The 25,682-nt window shown below is 44.7% G+C and overlaps 1 protein-coding gene across 5 annotated transcripts; it reads right to left on the reverse strand.

Moving 5' to 3' along the window:
* Window positions 1-360: 360 nt before the first annotated feature.
* On the reverse strand, window positions 361-22,810 carry LOC124044097 (serine/threonine-protein kinase LATS2-like). 5 transcript variants are annotated; one of them, XM_046363542.1, is made up of 10 exons: window positions 22,590-22,810; window positions 18,099-18,223; window positions 17,573-17,980; window positions 7,113-7,245; window positions 4,969-6,491; window positions 4,377-4,619; window positions 3,900-4,239; window positions 3,605-3,787; window positions 3,393-3,499; window positions 361-3,268 (listed from the first exon to the last, which is right to left on the reverse strand). In XM_046363542.1, exons 3-10 carry the CDS (start codon window positions 17,927-17,929, stop codon window positions 2,744-2,746), a joined length of 3,411 nt encoding a protein of 1,136 aa, XP_046219498.1. In that variant the 5' UTR covers window positions 17,930-17,980; window positions 18,099-18,223; window positions 22,590-22,810; the 3' UTR covers window positions 361-2,743. The 5 variants fall into 5 exon arrangements, with proteins under 5 accessions (XP_046219498.1, XP_046219499.1, XP_046219497.1 ...); XM_046363543.1 differs by having other exon boundaries at window positions 17,573-17,946; window positions 18,065-18,223; XM_046363541.1 differs by having other exon boundaries at window positions 18,065-18,223.
* Between the last annotated feature and the right edge of the window lie 2,872 nt (window positions 22,811-25,682).

Here is a 25,682-nt window from a genome sequence, read left to right on the forward strand (position 1 = left end):
ATTCACTTAAACATTCTGCAGTGATACGCCATCCCATCTGGTTTGCGCTTAGTGGGACACACCTCCAGGCTGTGTAAGAGCTATTTGACCAATAAGGAGAGTGATGGAGTGCTGCATCACATGACCTGGCCTCCACAATCCCCTGACCTCAACCCAATTGAGATGGTTTGAGATGAGTTGGACCGCAGAGTGAAGGATAAGCAGCCAACAAGGGCTCAGCATATGAGGGCACTCATTCATGACTGTTGGAAAAGCATTCCAGGTAAAGCTGGTTGAGAGAATGCCAAGCATGTGCAAAGCTGTCATCAAGGCAAAAGGTGGCTACTTTGAAAATCTGAAATATATTTGGACTTTTTTGGTTACTAGATGGTTCTTCAAAGTAGTTATTTAATAGTTTTGATATATTCACTATTATTCTACAATATAGAAAATAGTCAAATAAAGAAAAACCCTTGAATGAGTAGGTGTGTCCAAACTTTTGACTGATAGTGTACGTTTTGGTCATTTGCCACCTGTTCTTGTAACATAGAGAAAGCTATTCATTCATATATTTTTCATTTTATAGCCAATCCTGCCTTGCTTTTGTTTTGTCTCTGAAACGCATCTTTCTTTCTCTATCACTATGTCTGTCTCTTCCGCCCTACTCTCCTACACACAGGGCCAGCCTGGTAGCAGAGTAGGAAAGCTGCTGTCGTTATTCTGCACAAACACTGATCATCACCATCCTCATCATCATCATCATCATCTTGCGGTGGATAGATATGTACCAACATTCCTCTAGAAGGCACACAGTTCGTCACTTTCCAAACCAAACACACTGGCAATCAAACCCACACTTGCATAAAAGGAAAGAAGTACGTATAAATGAAATAATGTAAATAATAATAATATTAAATCACAATAATAAGCAGCATTGGGTCATGTAACTATAAGGAAAATATATAAACCAATATAATGTATATTTGTACATAGCGTGTTTCAGTATTACAAGGTCAAAATGGTATTTGTAAGTGTTTAGAAAACTATATATCGTATTTTCTGTATTGCACATAGTCATACTATTACATGTGTTTCTGACATTGAGTTTTCACATCTGTCTCCATATGGACTGAGGAGACTGTGTGGACATTCCAATGTGTTAACTGTATAATACTGAGCGTGTGTTTGTAAGTGGTGGATTAGCAGGTAGGGCTTTTGTCAAGGAGGCTAAAATGCACTGCTCTTGGCGCCAGTAATGTTACTGTTCATGACAGTCTTAGAGCAGGTGTAATGTATGTGTTGTGTGGAGATATGGATAGCCGTGACTGCTTAGCAAATATGTATGTAATCATGAGATCCAGATCTGTAACAAAGCAATGATTACACGCTTGCAGTCCACCTTCCTCAGAACTCTGCAAAATGAGCTCAATAAAACAAAGGAATTTGTTGTTGCTGCTACGAGTACTTACCCGTCACAACCATTCCCCTAGGTCTGATACTCAAAACAGAATCCTGAAGATATTTAGAGGTGAGTGGGAACAACACAAGTGGGCTTTATCCCACATCTCCTATTTGGAAAAAAAGTTAGTGTGAAGCTAAAGGTAGAAGTCACAGCTGGGGAATGCCTAGACTTACATGTCAGACTCTAACTTTGAAAAATGCCGCGACTTACGCCGTGTGCACACAGGTTGCATTATTACATTGCCGTACGGTAAATTTGACGTAGTCTTCGCAATCCATGCACCGCATCATAATAAAAATAATCATGCTACACATTAGCTACATATTAGCAACTTCTTCGGTTGATTATCTACTTCTGTTCCTGATACCGCATGACAAAGCAACAGCACAAGTTGGAAAAATCCAACACATGCATGCAACACACTACACGCAGCGACAAGCATCGCAACCGAGTCTGGCAGATGAGTCCCAGAGGTGAGAATTGCCTTCCACTGAAATTAATGGACTTCTGTCGGAACGCATACAGTTTTACACAATCGGTATGCTCAAGGCTTTAGGTGGGTTAGCTGCAGAGGACAACCCCATTGCTTCCTGCTAAATTGTGTAGTTCAACCATCCTTTAAAGTGTTCATGTGCGCATGTGAATTTGTATTTTGGTAACTTATTTTGTCACAGCTGTGTAAGAAGTGTTGCATTCTTCCCCACTACCACCAGCTAATTCAGTCCAGACCAACCTGACGTCCAGGAAGTGTTTGTGTTAACTTCCTGGGGTAAGGCTAACCTGGAAGAAGAGATCTCTAAGACCCAAGGCGAAGGAATGGGATAGAGCACAAGGACCACCCATAGTAACGGTCCTAGTGTCAAACTCTTATCTGAACACTTTTGTAAACTTCCACAGCGCAGCGGATACTTTCATTTCCATAGAAGATCTGTTCCTGTTCTGATTCATTTGCTTTCAGAACAGTCCTCTGGCTTCATTATCCTATCCCTAGCCCTTGTACAGTTAGTTGTTCTTGGTCCCAGATCAGGGATTCTTATTGTAGTCTTTGCTCACGCTGGAGATTCCACACAGTAGTGTCTGAATTGTTAAACAGATGTCAGGTCATCCTGTTCAGTCTCTCAAACACACACAAATAAAGACGCACGCACGCACACGCACACGCACACGCACACACCCTCTGAGAAGAACAGCGGTAGATAGAAAGTTGGCAGCCAGGGCCCCAGGTGCTAAGTGTTGATTGTTGGAGAGAGAGAGAAGGGGGGGGGGGGGTCATAGTTTAGAAAGCCAACAGTCTGAGCTCTTCTACACATACACAGGCTCCCCCTGCTCTTCCTCCTCCTCCTCTTCCTCTTCCTCCTCAGGGCCCATGCTGCTGGCTCTGCTACTGCTGGGAGGCCCCTGGCTGTGGCTGATCTCAGGGGGCTTGGGGTAGCGGAAGGGGCAGCCGTTGTCGTCAAAAAACCTGCGAAAGGTGAACTCGTAGAAAGCGTGCTCCGGGTGTTTCCCGTGTGGTGTGCAGAGAGTCTCCCAGGCCCGTGTGCTGTCCCCGCTGTCACTCCACGCCCCGGGACCCCCCTCCTCCTCCACCGGGTCGAAGTTGGATGTGTCCATGGGGTGGGCTATCTTGGGCCGGTAGGGGGCGGGCTGGGTGCGCAGGTTGCTGGAGAAGTCCATCTGGTCGAAGAAGGGGTGAGTCTTGATCTCGCAGGCGCCATTGCTCCCAAGACGCTCCTCAGGGGAGCAGCAGAGACGGCCGATGATGTCGACAGCCTCTGGGCTGAGCTTAACCTGCGGGGGCACCTGTAGTGTGCTCTCCCAGTTTATCACCTGAAGAAGAAAGGGAAGGGGGAGACTGTGAGGAAACAGTATGTTTCAGAGCTACAATTGATTAGTTATATCGCATTTCCACACTCTGTAGTTTAGCTGAGCCGTGAGTCGACAGATTACTAACCTTTATCTGTGTCTCGGTGGGTGTCGGGGCCAGGAAGGGTGGATGTCCCACCAGCATCTCAAAGAGGATCACTCCCACACTCCACCAGTCACACAGCTGGGTGTACCCTGCAGGGACAAGACCACAGCCACTCACCAATAAGACCACAATGTGCTTCTTTATTTATCAAATATATGACCACTCCATTCCTTCATGTCCAGTATTGCCCTCACCTTTGCGCAGCAGCACCTCAGGGGCGATGTAGTTGGGAGTGCCCACCAGGGAGTGTGCCAGGCAGCGCTGGTGTTGCCGTGTTGCCCGCTGCTCCAGGGTCTGCAGCCGGTCGCCACAACGACAGTTGGACACGTCGTCCCAGAAGTCACTGGGCTCCATGCTGTCCTGCCTGATGTGGCTCCCTGGAGAAAGGAGAGGACATTACATATCGATCGTATCATATCAAGTAAAAGCAGTCTATAAAACAGCATATACAAAGTGCAAAAACATGTCCTTTGTCTTTCCCCCGCTCACCTTTCTGATAGTACTTGGAGTTGTGCGTCCAGCGGAAGCCAGTGCAGAGGCCAAAGTCGGTCAACTTGATGTGTCCGTCCAGGTCGATGAGGATGTTGTCCGGCTTGATGTCGCGGTGGATGAAGCCCATCTTGTGGACACTCTCGATGGCCAGTGTCAGCTCAGCCACGTAGAAGCATGCCAGCGGCTCGGGGAAGACGCCCATGCGGATCAGCAGGCTCATCATGTCTCCTCCGGGGATGTAGTCCATGACGAAGTAGAGGCTGTCACGGTCCTGGAACGAGTAGTACAGACGCACCACCCACTCGTTGTCTGCCTCCGCCAGGATGTCACGCTCAGCCTTAGGGGTAGAAACACTTTACTGTCCAGTCCACACAACATGTAGACATGTGCCTTTGGTGTAACAATAACATTGAAATAACATGGAAACATCATCAGTAGCATCTCCTCAGCATCATCATTTGGATTCATCTTTACCTTGACATGGGCCACCTGGTTGCGGTTGAGCACGTCCTTCTTGCGCAGCGTCTTCATGGCGTACAGGGCTCCCGTGTCCACCTTGCGTGTCAGGCACACCTCGCCGAAGGCCCCGATGCCCAGTGTCTTGATCTTGACAAACATGGCCTTGTCCATTTTGGCACGGCGCAGACGGTTGTAGTTGGACTCCTTCTGGTTCAGCATCTTCCTCATCTGCTCCTGCTCGGCCTCTGATAGGCCAGCCTGGAGGAAGGGGAAGAATGTAGAAATAAAGAGGACACGTCGCCCTGGTTATATCCTGTATATGTGCCTTATTACAGTGATATTATATTTTATATATCTTGAAGTGTTTTATGTTATGAATGTCTCCATCAACTGTTAATATAAGATAACATGTAACTAATATATTACCTCACTAATAAAATAACAGTCTCAAAAGGGGGTCAAAAGGACTAAACCCTGAGTAAATGTTTTTCTAAATGTTTTGGACAAGCTGTTCTAGGTATTTAGGGCAAACTAGCTGTTGTCTACAACACAGGTCCTCAGGGATAATCCTTTATATTCATTATCTTTAGGTCTCTCCCTGTCTCACCTTGGACATCTCCTGCTCCAGCTGGAGCCTGCGGTTCAGTTTTTCCTGGTGGGTCTTCATCACATTCTCCACATGCTGCTCCATGTAGAACTTGAAGGCGAAGGGTGAGTAGCTTTTAATGCGCGATTCCCTCTTCTCCTGATCACGCCCGTTCTTCCTCACCGGCACCGGCGATGTCTGGATCTGCTTCTTGTCCTTCACTGCCTTCTCTCCTTTTCCAGACTTGGTCTTCTCTCTCACCTGGCTCTCTTCTGCCTTTCCCCCTCCTCCTCCACTGCTACCGTGTGGCCTAGCAGGTGTGTTGAGGTCTGAGGCCTCCAGGGGCCCTGCCTCTGAAGAAGCCCCAGATATGAGCAGGGTTTTGGGGTAGGGAGGTGGTGGACAACGGGGCTCCTGGGCAGGCTCCAGAGTGTAGGCCTCTTCAGGCATGTAGGTGAGGGGCTCAGATGCTTCCTGAGCAGCCAACCAGCCAGGGTGACATGGCCCCACAGCGGTCTTCGGCTCGGGCCTCATCACCCGGATGCTCTTCACCGGCTGCTGGATGGGGGGCGACGTCACCGCCGTGATGGTGTTGGGTGGACCCAGGGACGGGTCCTGCTTGCCGGGAGCTGGAGGTACCAAAGTGGGCCGGACGTTGTTGGGGGGCGCTGATCGGTTGTTAAAGGAGTTGGTCCTGCTGGGGACTCGCACCTCTCCCCGGAAGGGCCCCTGAGGCTGGGGTTGCCTGGCTGGTGGGGCCCCCTCAGGCCCCTGGGGCCCGGCCCAGTGGTGTTGGTGCTGCTCATACAGGTCCAGGTTGAGACTGGCTCTGGAGGGCGTGAGCAGGCCCTGGGGGAGGTCAGAGAAATCTGGCCCCATGGCGGCGGCAGCTCCACCGGGCGAGCGGGACATCATGTGGACCTGGTGTGAGGTGGGGCTGGACTGCCGGGGGTGTGAGTGGGGCGGTAGGTACAGGTTAGGGGGGTACCCTCCCCCATTCTGGCCCATGGCCCCTTTAACCTGCATGTTGACGTAGTTGTCGGGCGCCAGCGGTGGCATCTTGTTCTGGAAGGATGCGCTCCTCTTGATGCCGTAGCCCGAGGGCTCCATCATGTGAGGCCGGCCGTGGCCGTAGTCGTAGTGGGGTACGGGGATGGGGCCTCCTGGTGCCTGGGGCTGCAGGGGCTGGCCAGGGACGCTGTAGCCAATCATGGCCTGCTCCATGCTGCCTGGGTAGGCCTTTTGCGGGGCACCTGGGGGGTACATGGGGTTCCCTGGATTGTTCTGGGCGACCATGGATGGAGGGTAGGCTCCAATACTGGGCGGGCGTCCCATGGGGTTAACCATGGCAGGGCCCTGTGCTGTGCCCGAGGGGGGGATCATGTAGTTCATGACAGGAGGGGCACCCATGTAGGGCCCCTCTGGCCCATAGCCAGCACCCTCATACATCGATGCCCCCATCTGGTGGTAGGGAGGCATGGCACCCTCACTTGTTCCCTCCAATGGTGGTCTGTGGTCAATTGAGTTTGGCATGCCCCCTTTGCCTGTGGACAGAAATTATAGTGGTGAGGGGGTTGTCTGGCAAGATGGCGCCGATAGAGATGGCAGCTTCGCTTGAAGTCCTTATGAAACTGTTTTTTAAAATGTATTATTTCTTACATTGTTAGCCCAGATAAACCTTGGTGGGTACTCCTTGTTATTACATACAGCCGGGAAGAACTATTGGATATCAGAGAGACGTCAACTAACCAGCACTACGACCAGGAATACCACTTTCCCAATGCGGCCATCAGATTGTTAAACAGCTGCCTACCTACAGGCTTGAAATCGTTGGCCACTTTAATAAATGGAACTATCTATTCTTTACTATCTATTGCATCTTAGCCACTCTGTCACTGCTCATCCATATATTTTATACTTATATATTCTCGTCCCATTCCTTTACTAGATTGTGTGTATTAGGTTTTGTTGTGGAATTGTTAGATATTACCTGTTAGATACTGCTGCACTGTCGGATCTAGAAGCAGAAGCATTTCGCTACACTCACAATAATATCTGCTAACCATGTGTATGTGACCAATACAATTTGATTTGAGTTCATATACTTATTGCAATTTAAACTCTCTGTGCATATATTTAGAATATATGTGCATGGGTTGTGTTACCTGGCGAGGTCTGCTTGATAATCCGGACGATGAGTTCATTGCGTGGGTCCAGGTATCCCATCTTACTGATGTACTCCAGAGCAGCCTCGATGTTTCTGCTGCCCGTCTGCTTCAGAGCCCGCACCGCCATTTCCTGGTGGTAAAACAACAAATAAATGGTGTCTAACAGACATTATAAACTACGTGGTTCGAGCCCTGAATGCTGATTGGCTGACAGACGTGGTATATCACGGGTATACCACGGTTATGACAAAATATGTATTTTTACTAATTACGTTGGTAACCAGTTTATAATAGCAATAAGGCACCTCAGGGATTTGTGGTATATGGCCAATATACCACAACTAAGGGCTGTATCTGAAGAACAGTCCTTTGGCCAATATACCATGGCTAAGGGCTGTTCTTCAGATACAGCCCTTAGTTGTGGTATATTGGCCATATACCACACCCCCTCGGGCCTTATTGCTTAATTAAGTAAATCAATGTGACTGATGAAGCTCGTCCATCTCATTTTGGGGAACAGATTGCATTGTCTCTATTATTTTAGAGCTAAACAGTGTATAGTGTCTTCTATTGTCATTGTCTCTTCTACTGTAACCCACGCACACATCAGGTGACGATAAAAACAGCCCCCCAGCAGGCCTTGCACCTGCATCCTCTTCTCCTGGGGTCATGCACCAGCCACTTCCTGAGCCTGCCTCACACACACACACAACAACAAAGAACACAGAGAGCTGAGAACATACAACCTATAACATTCTTTCAACATTCCAATAGTAGGCTATTTTTATGACAACGACCTCTACAGTGATAGTTCAGCACCATACTCCAGTACTTATTTTAGTTTTTGTATAACGGTCAAGCAGGTTATCCTGATATTTTCACACTGACTGATAGGCAGAGTACAAACAACAACAGCCATTCAACATCAGTGAGTGAGATGTGAAAATAAACATGACACAAGCTGTGACCGTTCTTTAACTAGGCGACAGACACCTACATGAGGAAATATCCCTGAATAGCATAAGACGTCACTCGAAATGACCCTCAGTCAAGACAGGCATTCAGCCCACACCGCCTCCACTGGTCAGTTAGAGAACTCCAACCAAATACTTCAGCTCATCTGAAATGGCTCCTTATGGTTGTTGTTTAAAACATATACATTAATCAAGGAAATAAACTAAGGCGAAGGCCATTTTCAAAAGTGGACTGAAGTGGACTTTATACTAGTTTAAACGGTGTAATGCAGCCATTCCGTGTCCACAGATTTTGTGACCGACCGGGTGCTTTCATTTGCAGGGAGGAAACTTAGTCAAACATAAATGTGTTTAAAAACAGGGCTGCATAGCAACAGTGGGCACATTCAGCTCTCAGAGCCAGGAAACGCCGGAGCCACAGATATTCTACACATTCTGTGTGTGTGTGTGTGTGTGTGTGTGTGTGTGTGTGTGTGTGTGTGTGTGTGTGTGTGTGTGTGTGTGTGTGTGTGTGTGTGTGTGTGTGTGTGTGTGTGTGTGTGTGTGTGTGTGTGTGTGTGTGTGTGTGTGTGTGTGTGTGTGTGTGTGTGTGTGTGTGCATCTGAGAGTGGACCTGCCATACGACTGAACCAAAATACACTCTTTCCCTCCCTCCCTCTCCCTCACTCATAAGACACACATTTGCACACCCCTATTAGCACTGCGCACACGCACACACACACACAAACTAAACCAAATATAAACATTCATGTATGTTTATGGTCACTCTATGGTGACTGGCCTGGGCCTGTGTGTTGGATTCCACCATAGCTAAAGGAGAGTGCTGACTAGCTGCCTGGTTTCCATGCTAATGTGGAGACTTCAGTCCCTCAGAAACCTCAATCACTCTTTTCGCTCCCCCTTATCCGTTCCTAAGTTAATTTCTCTCTTGCTCACTCTCTCGCCCTTCCTCTCTGTCTATTGCTTTTCTCCCCCCTCCCCTCCCTCTCTGCTCTGTGCCGAGACTGAAACTGGGTGGAGGCTGGCTGCTGTGGACAGCCTGGTGGTCCGTTGCGTTCCAACTCTGACCTCCAATGTCATGGTGACAGATGTTCCCAACATTCCACAAGCCAGGAAGCAAAGAATTCCAGATATTTGGAAATCTGTACTTTTCGGTGTCTGACTTTCCATTTCTAGGCTGGACACATTACATTTTCAACAATGCTTTTTTCTGATAAAAATGTGTAATATAATATTACCATATGTCCCAGCTGCTAGCCGTAGTTTTGAAGTAATCATGAAAAACACGCCTCATTTTAGGGCATTTTTCACCCTGCCAGCTACTATTAGTTCTATTGAGCACCGTGGCACCAACTCACCTTCCGAACGTTCTATTCCCAGCTTATTGTTCTACGTCGCAATGCCTGCTTGTTATTGTTGGCAATGAGACCTGCCCAAGTTGCTGGTAGTTAAAATGTAAACAACAACAAAAAATGACTCCTGGAACTCTGAGATCTTCCCATTGTTTCCTATAGGGAAATATAGGTACAGTCGGGCAAAAAAGTATTGAGTCAGCCAACAATTGTGCAAGTTAAAAAGATGAGAGAGGCCTGTAATTTTCAGCATAGTCCACTTCAACGATGACAAAGAAAATCACATTGTAGGATTTTTTATGAATTTATTTGCAAATTATGGTGGAAAATAAGTATTTGGTCAATAACAAAAGTTTATCTCAATACTTTGTTATATACCCTTTGTTGGCAATGACAGAGGTCAAATGTTTTCTGTAAGTCTTCACAAGGTTTTCACACACTGTTGCTGGTATTTTGGCTCATTCCTCCATGCAGATCTCCTCTAGAGCAGTGATGTTTTGGGTCTGTTGCTGGACAACACGGACTTTCAACCCCCTCCAAAGATTTTCTATGGGGTTGAGATCTGGAGACTGGCTAGGCCACTCCAGGACCTTGAAATGCTTCTTACGAAGCCACTCCTTCGTTGCCCGGGCGGTGTGTTTGGGATCATTGTCATGCTGAAAAACCCAGCCACTTTTCATCTTCAATGCCCTTGCTGATGGAAGGAGGTTTTCACTCAAAATCTCACGATACATGGCCCCATTCATTCTTTCCTTTACACGGATCAGTCATCCTGGTCCCTTTGCAGAAAAACAGCCCCAAAGCATGATGTTTTCACCCCCATGCTTCACAATAGGTATGGTGTTCTTTGGGTGCAACTCAGCATTCTTTGTCCTCCAAACACGACAAGTTGAGTTTTTACCAAAATAGTTCTATTTTGGTTTCATCTGACCATATGACATTCTCCCAATCTTCTTCTGGATCATCCAAATGCTCTCTAGCAAACTTCAGACGGGCCTGGACATGTACTGGCTTAAGCAGGGGGACACGTCTGGCACTGCAGGATTTGAGTCCCTGGCGGCGTAGTGTGTTACTGATGGTAGGCTTTGTTACTTTGGTCCCAGCTCTCTGCAGGTCATTCGCTAGGTCCCCCCCCGTGTGGTTCTGGGATTTTTGCTCACCGTTCTTGTGATCATTTTGACCCCACGGGGTGAGATCTTGCGTGGAGCCCCAGATCGAGGGAGATTATCAGTGGTCTTGTATGTCTTCCATTTCCTAATAATTGCTCCCACAGTTGATTTCTTCAAACCAAGCTGCTTACCTATTGCAGATTCAGTCTTCCCAGCCTGATGCAGGTCTACAATTTTGTTTCTGGTGTCCTTTGACCGCTCTTTGGTCTTGGCCATAATGGAGTTTGGAGTGTGACTGTTTGAGGTTGTGGAAAGGTGTCTTTTATACTGATAACAAGTTCAAACAGGTGCCATTAATACAGGTAACGAGTGGAGGAGAGAGGAGCCTCTTAAAGAAGAAGTTACAGGTCTGTGAGACGCAGAAATCTTGCTTGTTTGTAGGTGACCAAATACTTATTTTTCACCATAATTTGCAAATAAAGTCATTAAAAATCCTACAATGTGATTTTCTGGATATCATATTTGAAGTGTACCTATGATGAAAATTACAAGCTTCTCATATTTTTAAGTGGGAGAACTTGCACAATTGGTGGCTGACTAAATACTTTTTTGCCCCACTTTATATTTCGCAATGTGTATATTTAGATTTTTTTTAAATTGGACACCATTTTAATCGTGAGAATCTCCTCTTTCTAATTATGTAAGGCTCGGCAGCGTACTCCATTGTCATTGATCACTAGACCAGAATTTTTGTCCATACTTCCTCGTTATGCAGACATAAGCACACTTGGCACCATTGAGGTGCGGATGTTTACTTTCTACACGGTGTTATTACAGATTGTAGTGGTAAAATAAAAAGGGATACATTTTTTGGTGCCATTTAGACCAAATGGAATTCTAAGCATCAGAAGAGGCTATTCTTGACTCTTATGTGGCTTCCAGCTTACAATATCCTCCGCCACATTTGCACCCTTGTCATAATGGTTACAGCCACAAGCCAAGGAGTTATCCCAAACACAATCACATGCCCAAACATCTCAGACGATACTGACAGTATGCACACACACTCAACTCTTACTCTGAGAGGAAGGCTGTTTTTTATATTCGTTTTCACTTTGACCTAATTCTGCAACACATTCCACTATGGGAAATGAAACCCATATGGGAGACCTTTAGAGAGCGGAGTCTGGATGGACAGGCCGAGAGAGAGTGACATCAATAGGCCTGTGGAACAACAGATTGCGCTCCGCCATCTTCTCCTTCTATTAATTTCTCACACACACACACACACACACGCACGCGCACGCACACACACACACACGCGCGCACACGCACACACACACACACACACACACACACACACACACACACACACACACACACACACACACACACACACACACACACACACACACACACACACACACACACACACACACACACACGTCCTGTTAACCTCATCGTTAAATAAACGCGGCGGCCACGTCGTTTTATATGTCGGCGGTTTAATACGTTTAGCGTGCATAAGATTCCGTCTCCATTCCATTACGCTCCGGCCCAGCCGGCCCATACTACAGTAATACTGGAGCTGCGGACACATGAAGGAAGGAAGGTGGCAGAGGAAAGGAAAGAGCTCCTCCACACTCCGGCAGTCCCCCCTCGCTTCCCCACCTAAACATGCTGGAGGAGGAGAGGAGGTGGCACGTCTGGAAAGAATCAGGCCAGAGGGCTCGTGGGGGTGGAGGTGGGTTGAGACCAAATGGGCCACTCACTACGGCGGCCATTACGGCTGTGGAATGTTGGGAAAACAAGGGCCCACGCTCAGTGGACACATCCCTAGGACAAACACATTCTCACAGTGACAGGTGACTGCCACATCGCTCATTGAGACACCATTACATATAATCCATCTGTTTCAAAATCAATAGGCAGGAAAAGAGAGAAATGTTTTGCCTGTAAAATATAAATGTGTACAATTATTTTCATTGTCAGTTTATCCTTCTGCTTGTGTCTATAAACACAAATAAATATGTAAAGCTAATGAGAGGTGAATAAACGGAATATAGAATACAGAAAGAGAAATAGACAGAGAGATAAGAGGGGTAGCGAAAGAAAAAGTGAAAGACAGAGACACACCGACAGAGAGATAGCGAGAGAACGTGGCCAGATTGTCTGTGGCGACACGATGGGAGCAGATGGAACTGTTCCACCCTGCTACCATTGAATCGCCACTTCCTGTTTGTATTGATAGTGCTCCCACTCTCTCTCCGGTCTGAGCCATTCAGAGGAACTAGAGGCCAAACCACACTTACTACACTGTAACTACACACTAACTACGCTATTACAAGATGCTAACTACACACTAACTATACACAAACTAACTACACATTCCTAGTCCTACAGGAGCAGTAAAAATCTGTGTGTGTAATAACAAGAACAAGATCAAGCCGTAGCAAAGAACACCTGCAAGCACACAACAGCTTTCTGATAACTCAAATCAATATGTGTATTGATGTGGCTTGCATCTCTCTCGCTCTCCCTCTTTCTCTGAAGTAACAGCTCATAATTCCACTGTGCTGGTGTCTGAGGAGGGTTTCTCAGTAGTTTGGTGCACGCGCTTGAGATAAGCATTCTTTAGATGCCGAGTGCTGCAATCCCAGGGCCTGTACTCAGGCCTGTCCTAAAGCCTTCAACCACAAAGGCATAGTACTGAATCTGGTTGTAGTGACCTGTCTCTGGCCAATCCAAGAGCTTTAAAACACAGAGTCAAAGCTGAGCCATTTAAAAATGACCTCATCTTAGGCCAGTTATGAGTGTTTAAAGAGCAAATTAACTATGTTGCACAGTCTGATCCGTATTATTCAGAAATACTCTGATCAATGATAGAATATGCTTATTTTCCTGTAATAAGGCTTCCCATATCTGAACTATAGTAGTATAGTAAAGGCTTTATTTCTTTAGGTGAAAAGTGAGCATGTATGAGCTGACAATTTCCTGCGGAAACACTACCTGTCCTCTTCTTCCATTTCCTAACCTCTCCCGCTCTCTTTTTTTCCTCTCCTATTCTCTCTCAGGTGTGAAGATGTTCACACGCTCGTTCCGAAAGAGGATAAAGAAACCAGCGCCAAGCAGATTGTTGAATTCGACCTGATACAGTGGGGCAAAAAAGTAATTAGTCAGCCACCAATTGTGCAAGTTCTCCCACTTAAAAAGATGAGAGGCCTATACTTTTCATCATAGGTACACTTCAACTATGACAGACAAAATTAGAGAAAAAAAATCCAGAAAATCACATTGTAGGATTTTTAATGAATTTATTTGCAAATTATGGTGGAAAATAAGTATTTGGTCACCTACAAACAAGCAAGATTTCTGGCTCTCACAGACCTATAACTTCTTCCTTAAGAGGCTCCTCTGTCCTCCACTCGTTACCTGTATTAATGGCACCTGTTTGAACTTGTTATCAGTATAAAAGACACCTGTCCACAACCTCAAACAGTCACACTCCAAACTCCACTATGGCCAAGACCAAAGAGCTGTCAAAGGACACCAGAAACAAAATTGTAGACCTGCACCAGGCTGGGAAGACTGAATCTGCAATAAGTAAGCAGCTTGGTTTGAAGAAATCAACTGTGGGAGCAATTATTAGGGAATGGAAGACATACAAGACCACTGATAATCTCCCGCAATCTGGGGCTCCACGCAAGATCTCTCCCCGTGGGGTCAAAATGATCACAAGAACGGTGAGCAAAAATCCCAGAACCACACGGGGGGACCTAGCGAATGACCTGCAGAGAGCTGGGACCAAAGTAACAATGCCTACCATCAGTAACACACTACGCCGCCAGGGACTCAAATCCTGCAGTGCCAGACGTGTCCCCCTGCTTAAGCCAGTACATGTCCAGGCCCGTCTGAAGTTTGCTAGAGAGCATTTGGATGATCCAGAAGAAGATTGGGAGAATGTCATATGGTCAGATGAAACCAAAATAGAACTATTTTGGTAAAAACTCAACTTGTCGTGTTTGGAGGACAAAGAATGCTGAGTTGCACCCAAAGAACACCATACCTATTGTGAAGCATGGGGGTGGAAACATCATGCTTTGGGGCTGTTTTTCTGCAAAGGGACCAGGACGACTGATCCGTGTAAAGGAAAGAATGAATGGGTCCATGTATCGTGAGATTTTGAGTGAAAACCTCCTTCCATCAGCAAGGGCATTGAAGATGAAACGTGGCTGGGTCTTTCAGCATGACAATGATCCCAAACACACCGCCCGGGCAACGAAGGAGTGGCTTCGTAAGAAGCATTTCAAGGTCCTGGAGTGGCCTAGCCAGTCTCCAGATCTCAACCCCATGGAACATCTTTGAAGGGAGTTGAAAGTCCGTGTTGCCCAGCAACAGCCCCCAAACATCACTGCTCTAGAGGAGATCTGCATGGAGGAATGGGCCAAAATACCAGCAACTTTTGACCTCTGTCATTGCCAACAAGGGGTTATATTCTTCCTGTTTGGCACTGTCCGGGGGTGTCATCGGATGGGGCCACAGTGTCTCCTGACCCCTCCTGTCTCAGCCTCCAGTATTTATGCTGCAGTAGTTTATGTGTCGGGGGCTAGGGTCAGTTTGTTATGTCTGGAGTACTCCTCCTGTCCTATCTGGTGTCCTGTGTGAATTTTAGTATGCCCTCTCTAATTCTCTCTTTCTCTCTCTCTCTCTCTCTCTCTCTCTCGGAGGACCTGAGCCCTAGGACCATGCCTCATGACTACCTGACATGATGACTCCTTGCTGTCCCCAGTCCACCTGGCCTTTCTAGGGAGTTTTTCTTAGCCACCGTGCTTCTACACCTGCATTGCTTGCTGTTTGGGGATTTAGGCTGGGTTTCTGTACAGCACTTTGAGATATCAGCTGATGTACGAAGGGCTATATAAATACATTTGATTTGTATATAACAAAGTATTGAGATAAACTTTTGTTATTGACCAAATACTTATTTTCCACAATAATCTGCAAATAAATTCATTAAAAATCCTACAATGTGATTTACTGGATTCTTTTTCACATTTTGTCTGTCATAGTTGAGGTGTACCTATGATGAAAATTACAGGCCTCTCTCATCTTTTTAAGTGGGAGAACTTGCACAATTGGTGGCTGACTAAATACTTTTTTTGCCCCACTGTATATCTGCTCTCCGAATTATGTAATAGAGGTCGACCGACTATGATTTTTTTCTACGCTGATACCGATTATTGCAGGATTTATTAGTAATAATGACAATTACAACAATACTAAATGAACAATTTTATTTTAACTTAATATAATACATCAATCAAATAAATGTAAGTCGCTCTGGATAAGAGCGTCTGCTAAATGACTTAAATGTAAATGTAAATGTAAATTTAGCCTCAAATAAATAATTAAACATGTTCAATTTGGTTTAAATAATGCAAAAACAAAGTGTTGGAGAAGAAAGTAAAAAGCTATGGTTTAAGCTCCTTGCTCAGAACATGAGAACATATGAAAGCTGGTGGTTCCTTTTAACATGGGTCTTCAATATTCCCAGGTAAGAAGTTTTAGGTTGAGGTCATTATAAGAATTATAGGAATATTTCTCTCTATACCATTTGTATTTCATATACCTTTGACTATTGGATGTTCTTATAGGCACTTTAGTATTGCCAGTGTAACAGTATAGCTTCCGTCCCTCTCCTCGCCCCTACCTGGGCTCAAACCAGGAACACACAACAGCCACCCTCGAAGCATCGTTCCCCATCGCGCCACAAAAGACGTGGCCCTTGCGGAGCAAGGGGAACAACTACGGAACAACTACTCCAAGTCTCAGAGCGAGTGACGTTTGAAACGCTATTAGCGCGCACCCCGCTAACAATTTCACATCGGTTACACCAGCCTAATCTCAGGAGTTGATAGCCTTGAAGTCATAAACGGCGCAATGCTTGAAGCACAATGAAGAGCTGCTGGCAAACGCACTAAAGTTCTGTTTCAATGAATGCTTACGAGCCTGCTGCTGCCTACCACCACTCAGTCAAACTGCTCTATCAAATAAAAAATCATAGACTTAATTATTACAGAAATACGAGCCTTAGGTCCTTAATGTGGTCAAATCCGGAAACTATCATTTCGAAAATAAAACGTTTATTCTTTCAGTGAAATATGGAACCGTTCCGTATTTTATCTAACGGGTGGCATCCATAAGTCAAAATATTCCTGTTACATTGCACAACCTTCAATGTTGTGTCATAATTACATAAAATTCTGGGAAATTAGTTTTCAACAAGTCAGGTGGCCCAAACTGTTGCATATACCCTGACTCTGTATGCATGAATTTCTTTTAACTAAATATGCAGGTTTAAAAATATACACTTGTGTATTGATTTTAAGGAAGGAATTGATGTTTATGGTTAGGTACACATTGGTGCAATGAGTGCTTTTTTTGCAAATGCGCTTGCTAAATCACCCATTTGGCGAAGTAGGCTATGATTCAATGATAAATTAATGGGCACCACATCGATTATATGCAACGCAGGACAAGCTAGATAAACTAGTAATATCATCAACCATGTGTAGTTAACTAGTGATTATGTTAAGATTGATTATTTTTTATAAGATACGTTTAATGCTAGCTAGCACCTTACCTTGGCTCCTTGCTGCACTCGCATAACAGGTAGTCAGCCTGCCACACAGTCTCCTCGTGGAGTGCAATGATCGGTGTCCAAAAAATGCAGATTACCGATTGTTATGAAAACTCGAAATCGGCCCTAATTAATCGGCCATTCCGATTAATCGGTAGACCTCTATTATGTAACCATTGTACTGTACTCTTGGAAGAGAAAGGTTGTCGTGTATCATTGAATTATTATGACAGTGAATGGGGCTTTCTACCGCCACATTAGTATGTTAACCACTAACATACGTGACTATAGAACCAGCATTCAAGCAGAGACATTAATACAGACCAGAGCAGTTTCTTCCACTTGAGAGCAAGCGCACACACACACACTCCCCAGTACTCACCTGGTCACAGCCAGTATTGACCAGCTCCTGCAGCATCTGTCGGTTGACGTCTCCAGCGGGGTGGGCAGAGCCAGAAGAGGGTCCAGACTTGTATTCAAACGGCCTGAGGGACTTGCGAATCTCCCTCAGAGCATTCTGGTAATTGTTGAACTTCTGAGGGGGCCGGTGCTGCTGCTGGCGACTGCCGGGGTCTTTGCTCTTGCTTTCGGCCCCGCGGCCCCCCTCGCCCCGGGAGCTGCCCCCGTGGAGGGCCTGGCTCATCAGCTTGGCCGGCTGCTTTAGCCCCTCCTTGATCTCCTGGAGGCGCTGGCGCGTGTTGCCCATGTACGGAGCAGCGGGGAACGTCTTGGGCCTCATGACACTCCCGTTTAAGTCTAAGGAACACACACTCAAATTCTCACCCAAAAACTGACACACACACACACACACACACACTCCTAAGCTCTGCAAAAATATGTGAGATTGAGATTTGTCTTTCTCGCTCTGTATTACTGTTTTTGTTTGTCTCTGTGTGGCTGGCTCCTACTGATAGAAATCCCACTGGCGTGCCATGGTGTTTGTGTTTTAGGGGTCACACTCCTCCTTATTCCAAGTCATGTAAGGGGTGACAAGGGTACCCCTGCCCCAAACCGTTCTGGCTCCCATCTGCGCCTGTGGAGCAAGATCAGAACAGAAAATGTTACTGAACGGTCACTGTAAGGGTACGGTGTGTGTGGTCGGGTTGTGGTCATGGTGGCATAGGGTCATATTAGTTACACATGTCTCATCCACTGTGTGTGAAATGCTCCTGTGTGATCCAGTATTAACACCCCTTTACGGTTTTATCTTCAAAACATTGTCAACATTCTATCGTGGCAGTGCTAATCTCCGTGGCAGAATATAGGAGGTATGAATGAAGTATGTCTCTGTGCACACTCATGTAGAATAAGCGGCAACAACAATGTATTATCACTGTGTAATCGTGTAACAGCTTTTGTGGTGCAAAACACCGTATTACACATTTTCAATTATGACAATGACTAAAACACAGTTGTTTAGCTTGGACTGAGAGGCCACCAGACCAGTATGCTTGGTAGGCCTTGAGGCCTGGGATAGCATTGAACAGTGGCATCCTCTTGATCCATCTAAAATCAGGACACTACTCTCTCTCACACACACACACACACACACACACACACACACACACACACACACACACACACACACACACACACACACACTCTCTCATCATGGGTTGAAAAAGGCATTTTTGGGGTTTGGATGTTTGAGGCGTTTTCTGATACAATCACAGCACTCACTGTGAGTCTAGTTATCTGAAAAACAAACACATATTTGGGACGGTAGTGCCAAGCTCCACAACAAGTTGCCCAATCTCCAGAATCTTTAGCCTCAGTTCCCATTCTTGTGATGAGCATTCCATTCCACAAGTAACGACAAGAAAGCTCATATCATTCCATCACGGGGCAGAGAGGACCAAAATAAACAACAGAAACATGGATTTCCCCTAAAGAACAACAGACAGAGGAGGGTAGAGACACTGTCTCCTGAATGTTTAAAAAAACACTAGTAGGAGCAACTTCTGGCCAGCAGTTGGAATGGTAGTTGACATAGTACTGATGTGTACAGTGAATATAGTGTACAGATGAATCATTGATCACTCATGAACTGCACTTCTCTACCTGCATATGTCATCCTCTATGCTTGATGATGTGTTTTTATGTATGCACAGTGCCACAAACTAAATTTGCTTGCAAGGATAATAAAATGAATTTTTTATTTTATCTGACTGATTAGAGACACCTGTACTGTTAATCACACAGGATCTCCTATGAGAAACAACTGGCTCTGATGTTTGGAATGGTGGCTGCAAAAAGCATGATCCTCACAGAATGGAAGTCACCCACCTCCCCTTGCTTCAGTAGATGGCTAGCAGAAATTATTAACACCATTAACTTGGAAAATACGTTTTTAGGACCACCAATTTCTCAAGGTTTGGGTTCTGTTTCAGAACCGTCTGGACAGAGACTGACTCTGACCACTGACTAGGATTCAAATATATTTGCAGAAAGTAGATATGATCAGTACAGTACATTATACAGTACTCAGTAACACTTTATTTGGATAGTCCGGATAGTCCATTTGTAGAAAAAGACACATCTCAACTTCAACTGTTCAGAGGAGACGGTGTGAATCAGGCCTTTATGGTCAAATTTCTGGAAAGAAACCACTACTAAAAGGACACCAATAAGAATAAGAGACTTGATTGGCCCAAGAAACACGAGCAATGGACAATAGACCAGTGGAAATCTCTCCTTTGGTCTAATGAGTCCAAATTTGATATTCTTGGTTCCAACCGCCATGTCTTTGTGAGATGCAGAGTAGATGAACGGATGATCTCTGTATGTGTAGTTCCCACCGTGAAACATGGACAAGGAGGTGTGTGATGGTGCTTTGTTGGTGACACTGTCAGTGATTTATTTAGAATTCAAGGCACACTTAACCAGCATGGCTACCACAGCATTCTGTAGCGATAAGCCATCCCATCTGGTTTGCGCTGAGTGGGACTATCATTTGTTTTTAAACAGGACAATGACCCAACACACCTCCAGGCTGTGTAAGGGCTATTTGACCAAGGAGAGTGATGGAGTGCTGCATCAATCAGATGACCTGGCCCCCACAATCACCGGACCTCAACCCAAAAAGCAGCCAACATGTGCTCAGCATATGTGGAAACTCCTTCAAGACTGTTGCAAAAGCATTCCTCATGAAGCTGGTTGAGAGAATGCCAAGAGCGTGCAAAGCGGTCATCAAGGCAAAGGGTGGCTACTTTGAAGAATCTCAAATATAAAATATATTTTGATTTTTTAAAATTGGTTACTACATGATTCCATATGTGTTATTTCATAGTTTTGATGTCTTCACTATTTTCCTACAATGTAGAAAATAGTAAAAAAATTAAGAAAAACCCTTGAATGAGTAGGGTGTGTACAAACTTTTTACTGGTACTGTAAATAAAACACTAACAAATTGGTAGGCCTACCTTTAATTGTTACTTCTGTAAAATGTCATTATCCTACCTCCTCATGTGGGAGAGAAATTAGAAACTATCTTAAAGATGCGGGTGTTTGTGACAAAATTACAATGCACAAAGCAATGTTTCTTAAACTTACAGAAGGCAAATCATTTCTCCAAAACTAGATATAAGAGTTGATATTCGTTGACAGGGGTCTTTACTTCAACATTATTGTGTGTTGATGTATGTATGATACCTTTTAAGACTATTTCTGGTAGATGTTGTCGAAGACCCCCTTTACATCTGTTTTACCAGAAATCAAAGCCTTTTTCTTTTCCTAATGTTTGGGATGGAACATGGTGGAAAAATGTAAATATAATTTAATTAATCAAAAATATACATTTGACACCCAATTGGACATGCTCCTATGAACATGGTGCTCACAGGTCCTTTTAGATGGAAATGCCCTGGCCTGTCTTTACCAATGAGGTCCTCAGTCTGCAATGCCTGATAATGATGTCTGAGTGGTTGTGGTTGGGATCCAATATTTGATTACATGTGGAGACACAAGTCACACAACGGTAACAGAAAAGTACAGAGATCCTTTCAAACATGTAAAATATAAACAAGTTCACTTGAATGCTACCATTCATCACATTGAAGCTGTTGCTGTAGATCCAACCTAGATTTAGGTTGGAATGAAAGTATATTTATTTTGATGAGATTACTTTGATTCAAGTTATTTTAAATCAAGAAGTCAATCATGTAAACAAATACAGTCGGCTAATATCTGATCTCCTAATGCGAGATGTAGGTTTGCAATGAATGTTACACATGAATTCTATTGAAGTCAGATTCCCAGACAGTGACACATACTGTAATGCAATAAGCCAGTCTTATCAATACAATCAATACTCACAGGCTTATATCAATAGAGAACATCTGATCCGGTTAGAATATGACTTTTAAAATGTATGCTACAGTCACAATTAAACAAATGGGCTATTCATTGTAATACCTGCATAATAATAATTTATTATTATCTAGCCTATATTAACATTTTTGTAACATTGTGTGCCTGTTATGTTGTTTAAAGGTAGAGCTAGAACAAGGTTCATACCTTGAACCTCGTGTGTTATTGCACACCTGAATGAAACGCATGGTTGCATCAGTGCCAATCTATTAGCCTGCTGTACTAGACTGATAATTTGGCATACACTTCGCAAACTACTCTTAAACAGTTCAATTGTGGCAGTTATTTTAAGTTACAGAAATAAAATGTCCAAACTTAATAAACAATCAGTGAGAAGTTTCTGTTATTCAAAAGTTTATCAAACAGCATCATAAAAAAATCTGGACTTTAAGAACAATGGTGCACATCCCACAAAAAGACAGTTGACTATTTGCAGCCCGTTTACAGAATGAGAGACCATTATGGAATTAAATAATTCACCAAACATTTAATGCAACCAGAAACATCCTAAGAATCCATATTCATCTCAAAGAAACATTTTAAAGACACATTCGTGTTTCAAAGGTACATTATAACACTTTTAACACGTCATTTAAATATAATTTTTGCCACGCTTAAGACCCCCTCCCATCCTAGGCTTTAGTGAAAACAAAACCATTGTAAAATGAAATTTGTTTCAATATCCTAAACATATTGATCACGTCATGGGTTTTCTTGTCGAGGTTGTGATTAATTAGAACATTTCGAGACTGAAAAATATTGTAGGGCCTTCTCAATTTTGCGCTGGAAGTTTTATGATCTATCGGCCGATCAGAGAGCAACTCTGCAGCCTGGAGCAGCCCGACATTCCAATGTAGGGAGAATTTCAGTCCCAGCAGTCTCTTCCTCTGGCCGAAAGCTAGTCGCGTTAGAAGAAATCCGAGGCTTTATCTTCAATTTACATAAATGTCAGTACTGAAAAGAACATGTATCTTTGTGTTTTCATCAAAATAGTTAGGCTTTCACAAAATATGATGAAGACTTGAACTTACCATGTGATAAAAGTATCATTCGGCTTTAATCCGAGAAAGAATCCAACCAAATACGCTTTTCGGGAAAACTGTATATCCAATCCTTTGTTGCACAATCCATACGATAATGTATCGAACTTTCTCAACGGTAGGCCCGGGTAAATATCCTGAGAAGAGACTCCATTTTCTCCCAACTACAGGCAGAATTAGAATGCAGTACAAAGTTGGACACTTACTGCATTGTTAACATTCCTGGAGTCACGTGAGGGACCAATGCACGTCAGCACCGCACATATTCTAGGCGGGGCTTCCTAATAAAACTTGGCATTGATTCTTGCATCCAGAAAAAACCCTGGTTTTAATGTCTATGGCAAAACCACTGTAAAACAAAATGTGTACATTTTTAAGCAGAATCCGAACACTCAAAACTATTCAATATATATATTTTATTTTCATATGCAAATAAACACAACCAATAACCCTTGACATCATAGGCCAGGATGCTGACAGTTTGCCTGTCAATACTGTTAATCACTTTTTATTGATTCAAAGATTGTCTGCAATCGGTATGGACGAGGTGAAAGGTGTCCCACAGGGGTCGCTTTTAGGTCCTGTACATTTTACTGTCTATATAAACAATGTTGGTCTATCTACAAAACATTGTGTATGCTATTGCCCCCAAGGTCGACCAGGCTGTTTCAGAGTTTCAATTTAGATGTACCAGATCTGGTACCTGGTCTCAGAAATGGCTAACTCTCGAGATCCCTTCAATCGGAGTTGGGTAGATCTGCTTTTTTTTTTTTTTTGCACGTTATGTGTGGAATGTTCAATGCACTTTCAAATTGGAGGAATTTGTGCCTCTAGGGCAAGTGTTCCCAATTGTTTCTTGAGAGGATGGTCAGGCCGGAACATAATTATAAATCATTTGTAGGCCTACACTGCAAATTGACTGCAAGAAGCCCCAAAAAACAGATATAGTAGTTGAAAAAACCTTTATTAAATTGGGATACGTTCACATATTCCTCTTGGGAACAGATACTTGGGAACAGATTTCCTCAATTAAAATCACTAAGCTCCTGGTAATTTTATAGTCTTATGTCGAACAACAAAAATGTGTGTATATATATATATATATATATATATATACAGTGGGGAGAACAAGTATTTGATACACTGCCGATTTTGCAGGTTTTCCGACTTACAAAGCATGTAGAGGTCTGTCGTTTTTATCATAGGTACACTTCAACTGTGAGAGACGGACTCTAAAACAAAAATCCAGAAAATCACATTGTATGATTTTTAAGTAATTAATTTGCATTTTATTGCATGACATAAGTATTTGATCACCTACCAACCAGTAAGAATTCCGGCTCTCACAGACCTGTTAGTTTTTCTTTAAGAAGCCATCCTGTTCTCCACTCATTACCTGTATTAACTGCACCCGTTTGAACTCGTTACCTGTATAAAAGACACCTGTCCACACACTCAATCAAACAGACTCCAACCTCTCCACAATGGCCAAGAGAAGAGAGCTGTGTTAGGACATCAGGGGTAAAATTGTAGACCTGCACAAGGCTGGGATGGGCTACAGGACAATAGGCAAGCAGCTTGGTGAGAAGGCAACAACTGTTGGCGCAAATATTAGAAAATGGAAGAAGTTCAAGATGACGGTCAATCACCCTCGGTCTGGGGCTCCGTGCAAGATCTCACCTTGTGGGGCATCAATGATCATGAGGAAGGTGAGGGATCAGCCCAGAACTACACGGCAGGACCTGGTCAATGACCTGAAGAGAGCTGGGACCACAGTACCAAAGAAAACCATTAGTAACATACTACGCCATCATGGAATAAAATCCTGCAGCGCACGCAATTTCCCCCTGCTCAAGCCAGCGCATGTCCAGGCCCATCTGAAGGTTGCCAATGACATTTTACATTTACATTTAAGTCATTTAGCAGATGCTCTTATCCAGAGCGACTTACAAATTGGTGCATTCACCTTATGACATCCAGTGGAACAGTCACTTTACAATAGTGCATCTAAATCTTAAAGGGGGGGGGTGAGAGGGATTACTTATCCTATCCTAGGTATTCCTTAAAGAGGTGGGGTTTCAGGTGTCTCCGGAAGGTGGTGATTGACTCCGCTGTCCTGGCGTCGTGAGGGAGTTTGTTCCACCATTGGGGGGCCAGAGCAGCGAACAGTTTTGACTGGGCTGAGCCGGAGCTGTACTTCCTCAGTGGTAGGGAGGCGAGCAGGCCAGAGGTGGATGAACGCAGTGCCCTTGTTTGGGTGTAGGGCCTGATCAGAGCCTGGAGGTACTGAGGTGCCGTTCCCCTCACAGCTCCGTAGGCAAGCACCATGGTCTTGTAGCGGATGCGAGCTTCAACTGGAAGCCAGTGGAGAGAACGGAGGAGCGGGGTGACGTGAGAGAACTTGGGAAGGTTGAACACCAGACGGGCTGCGGCGTTCTGGATGAGTTGAAGGGGTTTAATGGCACAGGCAGGGAGCCCAGCCAACAGCGAGTTGCAGTAATCCAGACGGGAGATGACAAGTGCCTGGATTAGGACCTGTGCCGCTTCCTGTGTGAGGCAGGGTCGTACTCTGCGGATGTTGTAGAGCATGAACCTACAGAACGGGCCACCGCCTTGATGTTGGTTGAGAACGACAGGGTGTTGTCCAGGATCACGCCAAGGTTCTTAGCGCTTTGGGAGGAGGACACAATGGAGTTGTCAACCGTGATGGCGAGATCATGGAACGGGCAGTCCTTCCCCGGGAGGAAGAGCAGCTCCGTCTTGCCGAGGTTCAGCTTGAGGTGGTGATCCGTCATCCGTGTCCATCTGGATGATCCAGAGAAGGAATGGTAGAATGTGGTCTGATGAGACAAAAATAGAGCTTTTTGGTCTGAACTCCAATCGCCGTGTTTGGAGGAAGAAGAAGGATGAGTGCAACCCCAAGAACACCATCCCAACCGTGAATCATGGAAGTGGAAACATAATTCTTTGGGAATGCTTTTCTGCAAAGGGGACAGGACGACTGCACCGTATTAAGGGGAGGATGGATGGGGCCAAGTATCGTGAGATACTGATCATTCCCTCAGTAAGAGCATTGGAGATGGG

This window comes from Oncorhynchus gorbuscha, linkage group LG09 (assembly GCF_021184085.1).
Source record: "Oncorhynchus gorbuscha isolate QuinsamMale2020 ecotype Even-year linkage group LG09, OgorEven_v1.0, whole genome shotgun sequence".
Classification (NCBI taxonomy): Eukaryota; Metazoa; Chordata; class Actinopteri; order Salmoniformes; family Salmonidae; genus Oncorhynchus; species Oncorhynchus gorbuscha.

Bases quoted from the DNA above. Each gene is read 5' to 3' on its own strand.
- LOC124044097 (XM_046363542.1), bottom strand. From the start codon at position 17,929: ATGAGGCCCAAGACGTTCCCCGCTGCTCCGTACATGGGCAACACGCGC. The intron at 7,246-17,572 runs GTGAGTACTGGG...TTTTACCACCAG, and splicing joins TCAATACTGGCTGTGACCAG to GAAATGGCGGTGCGGGCTCT. The intron at 3,788-3,899 runs GTGAGCGGGGGA...TCCTTTCTCCAG, and splicing joins CTCCAAGTACTATCAGAAAG to GGAGCCACATCAGGCAGGAC.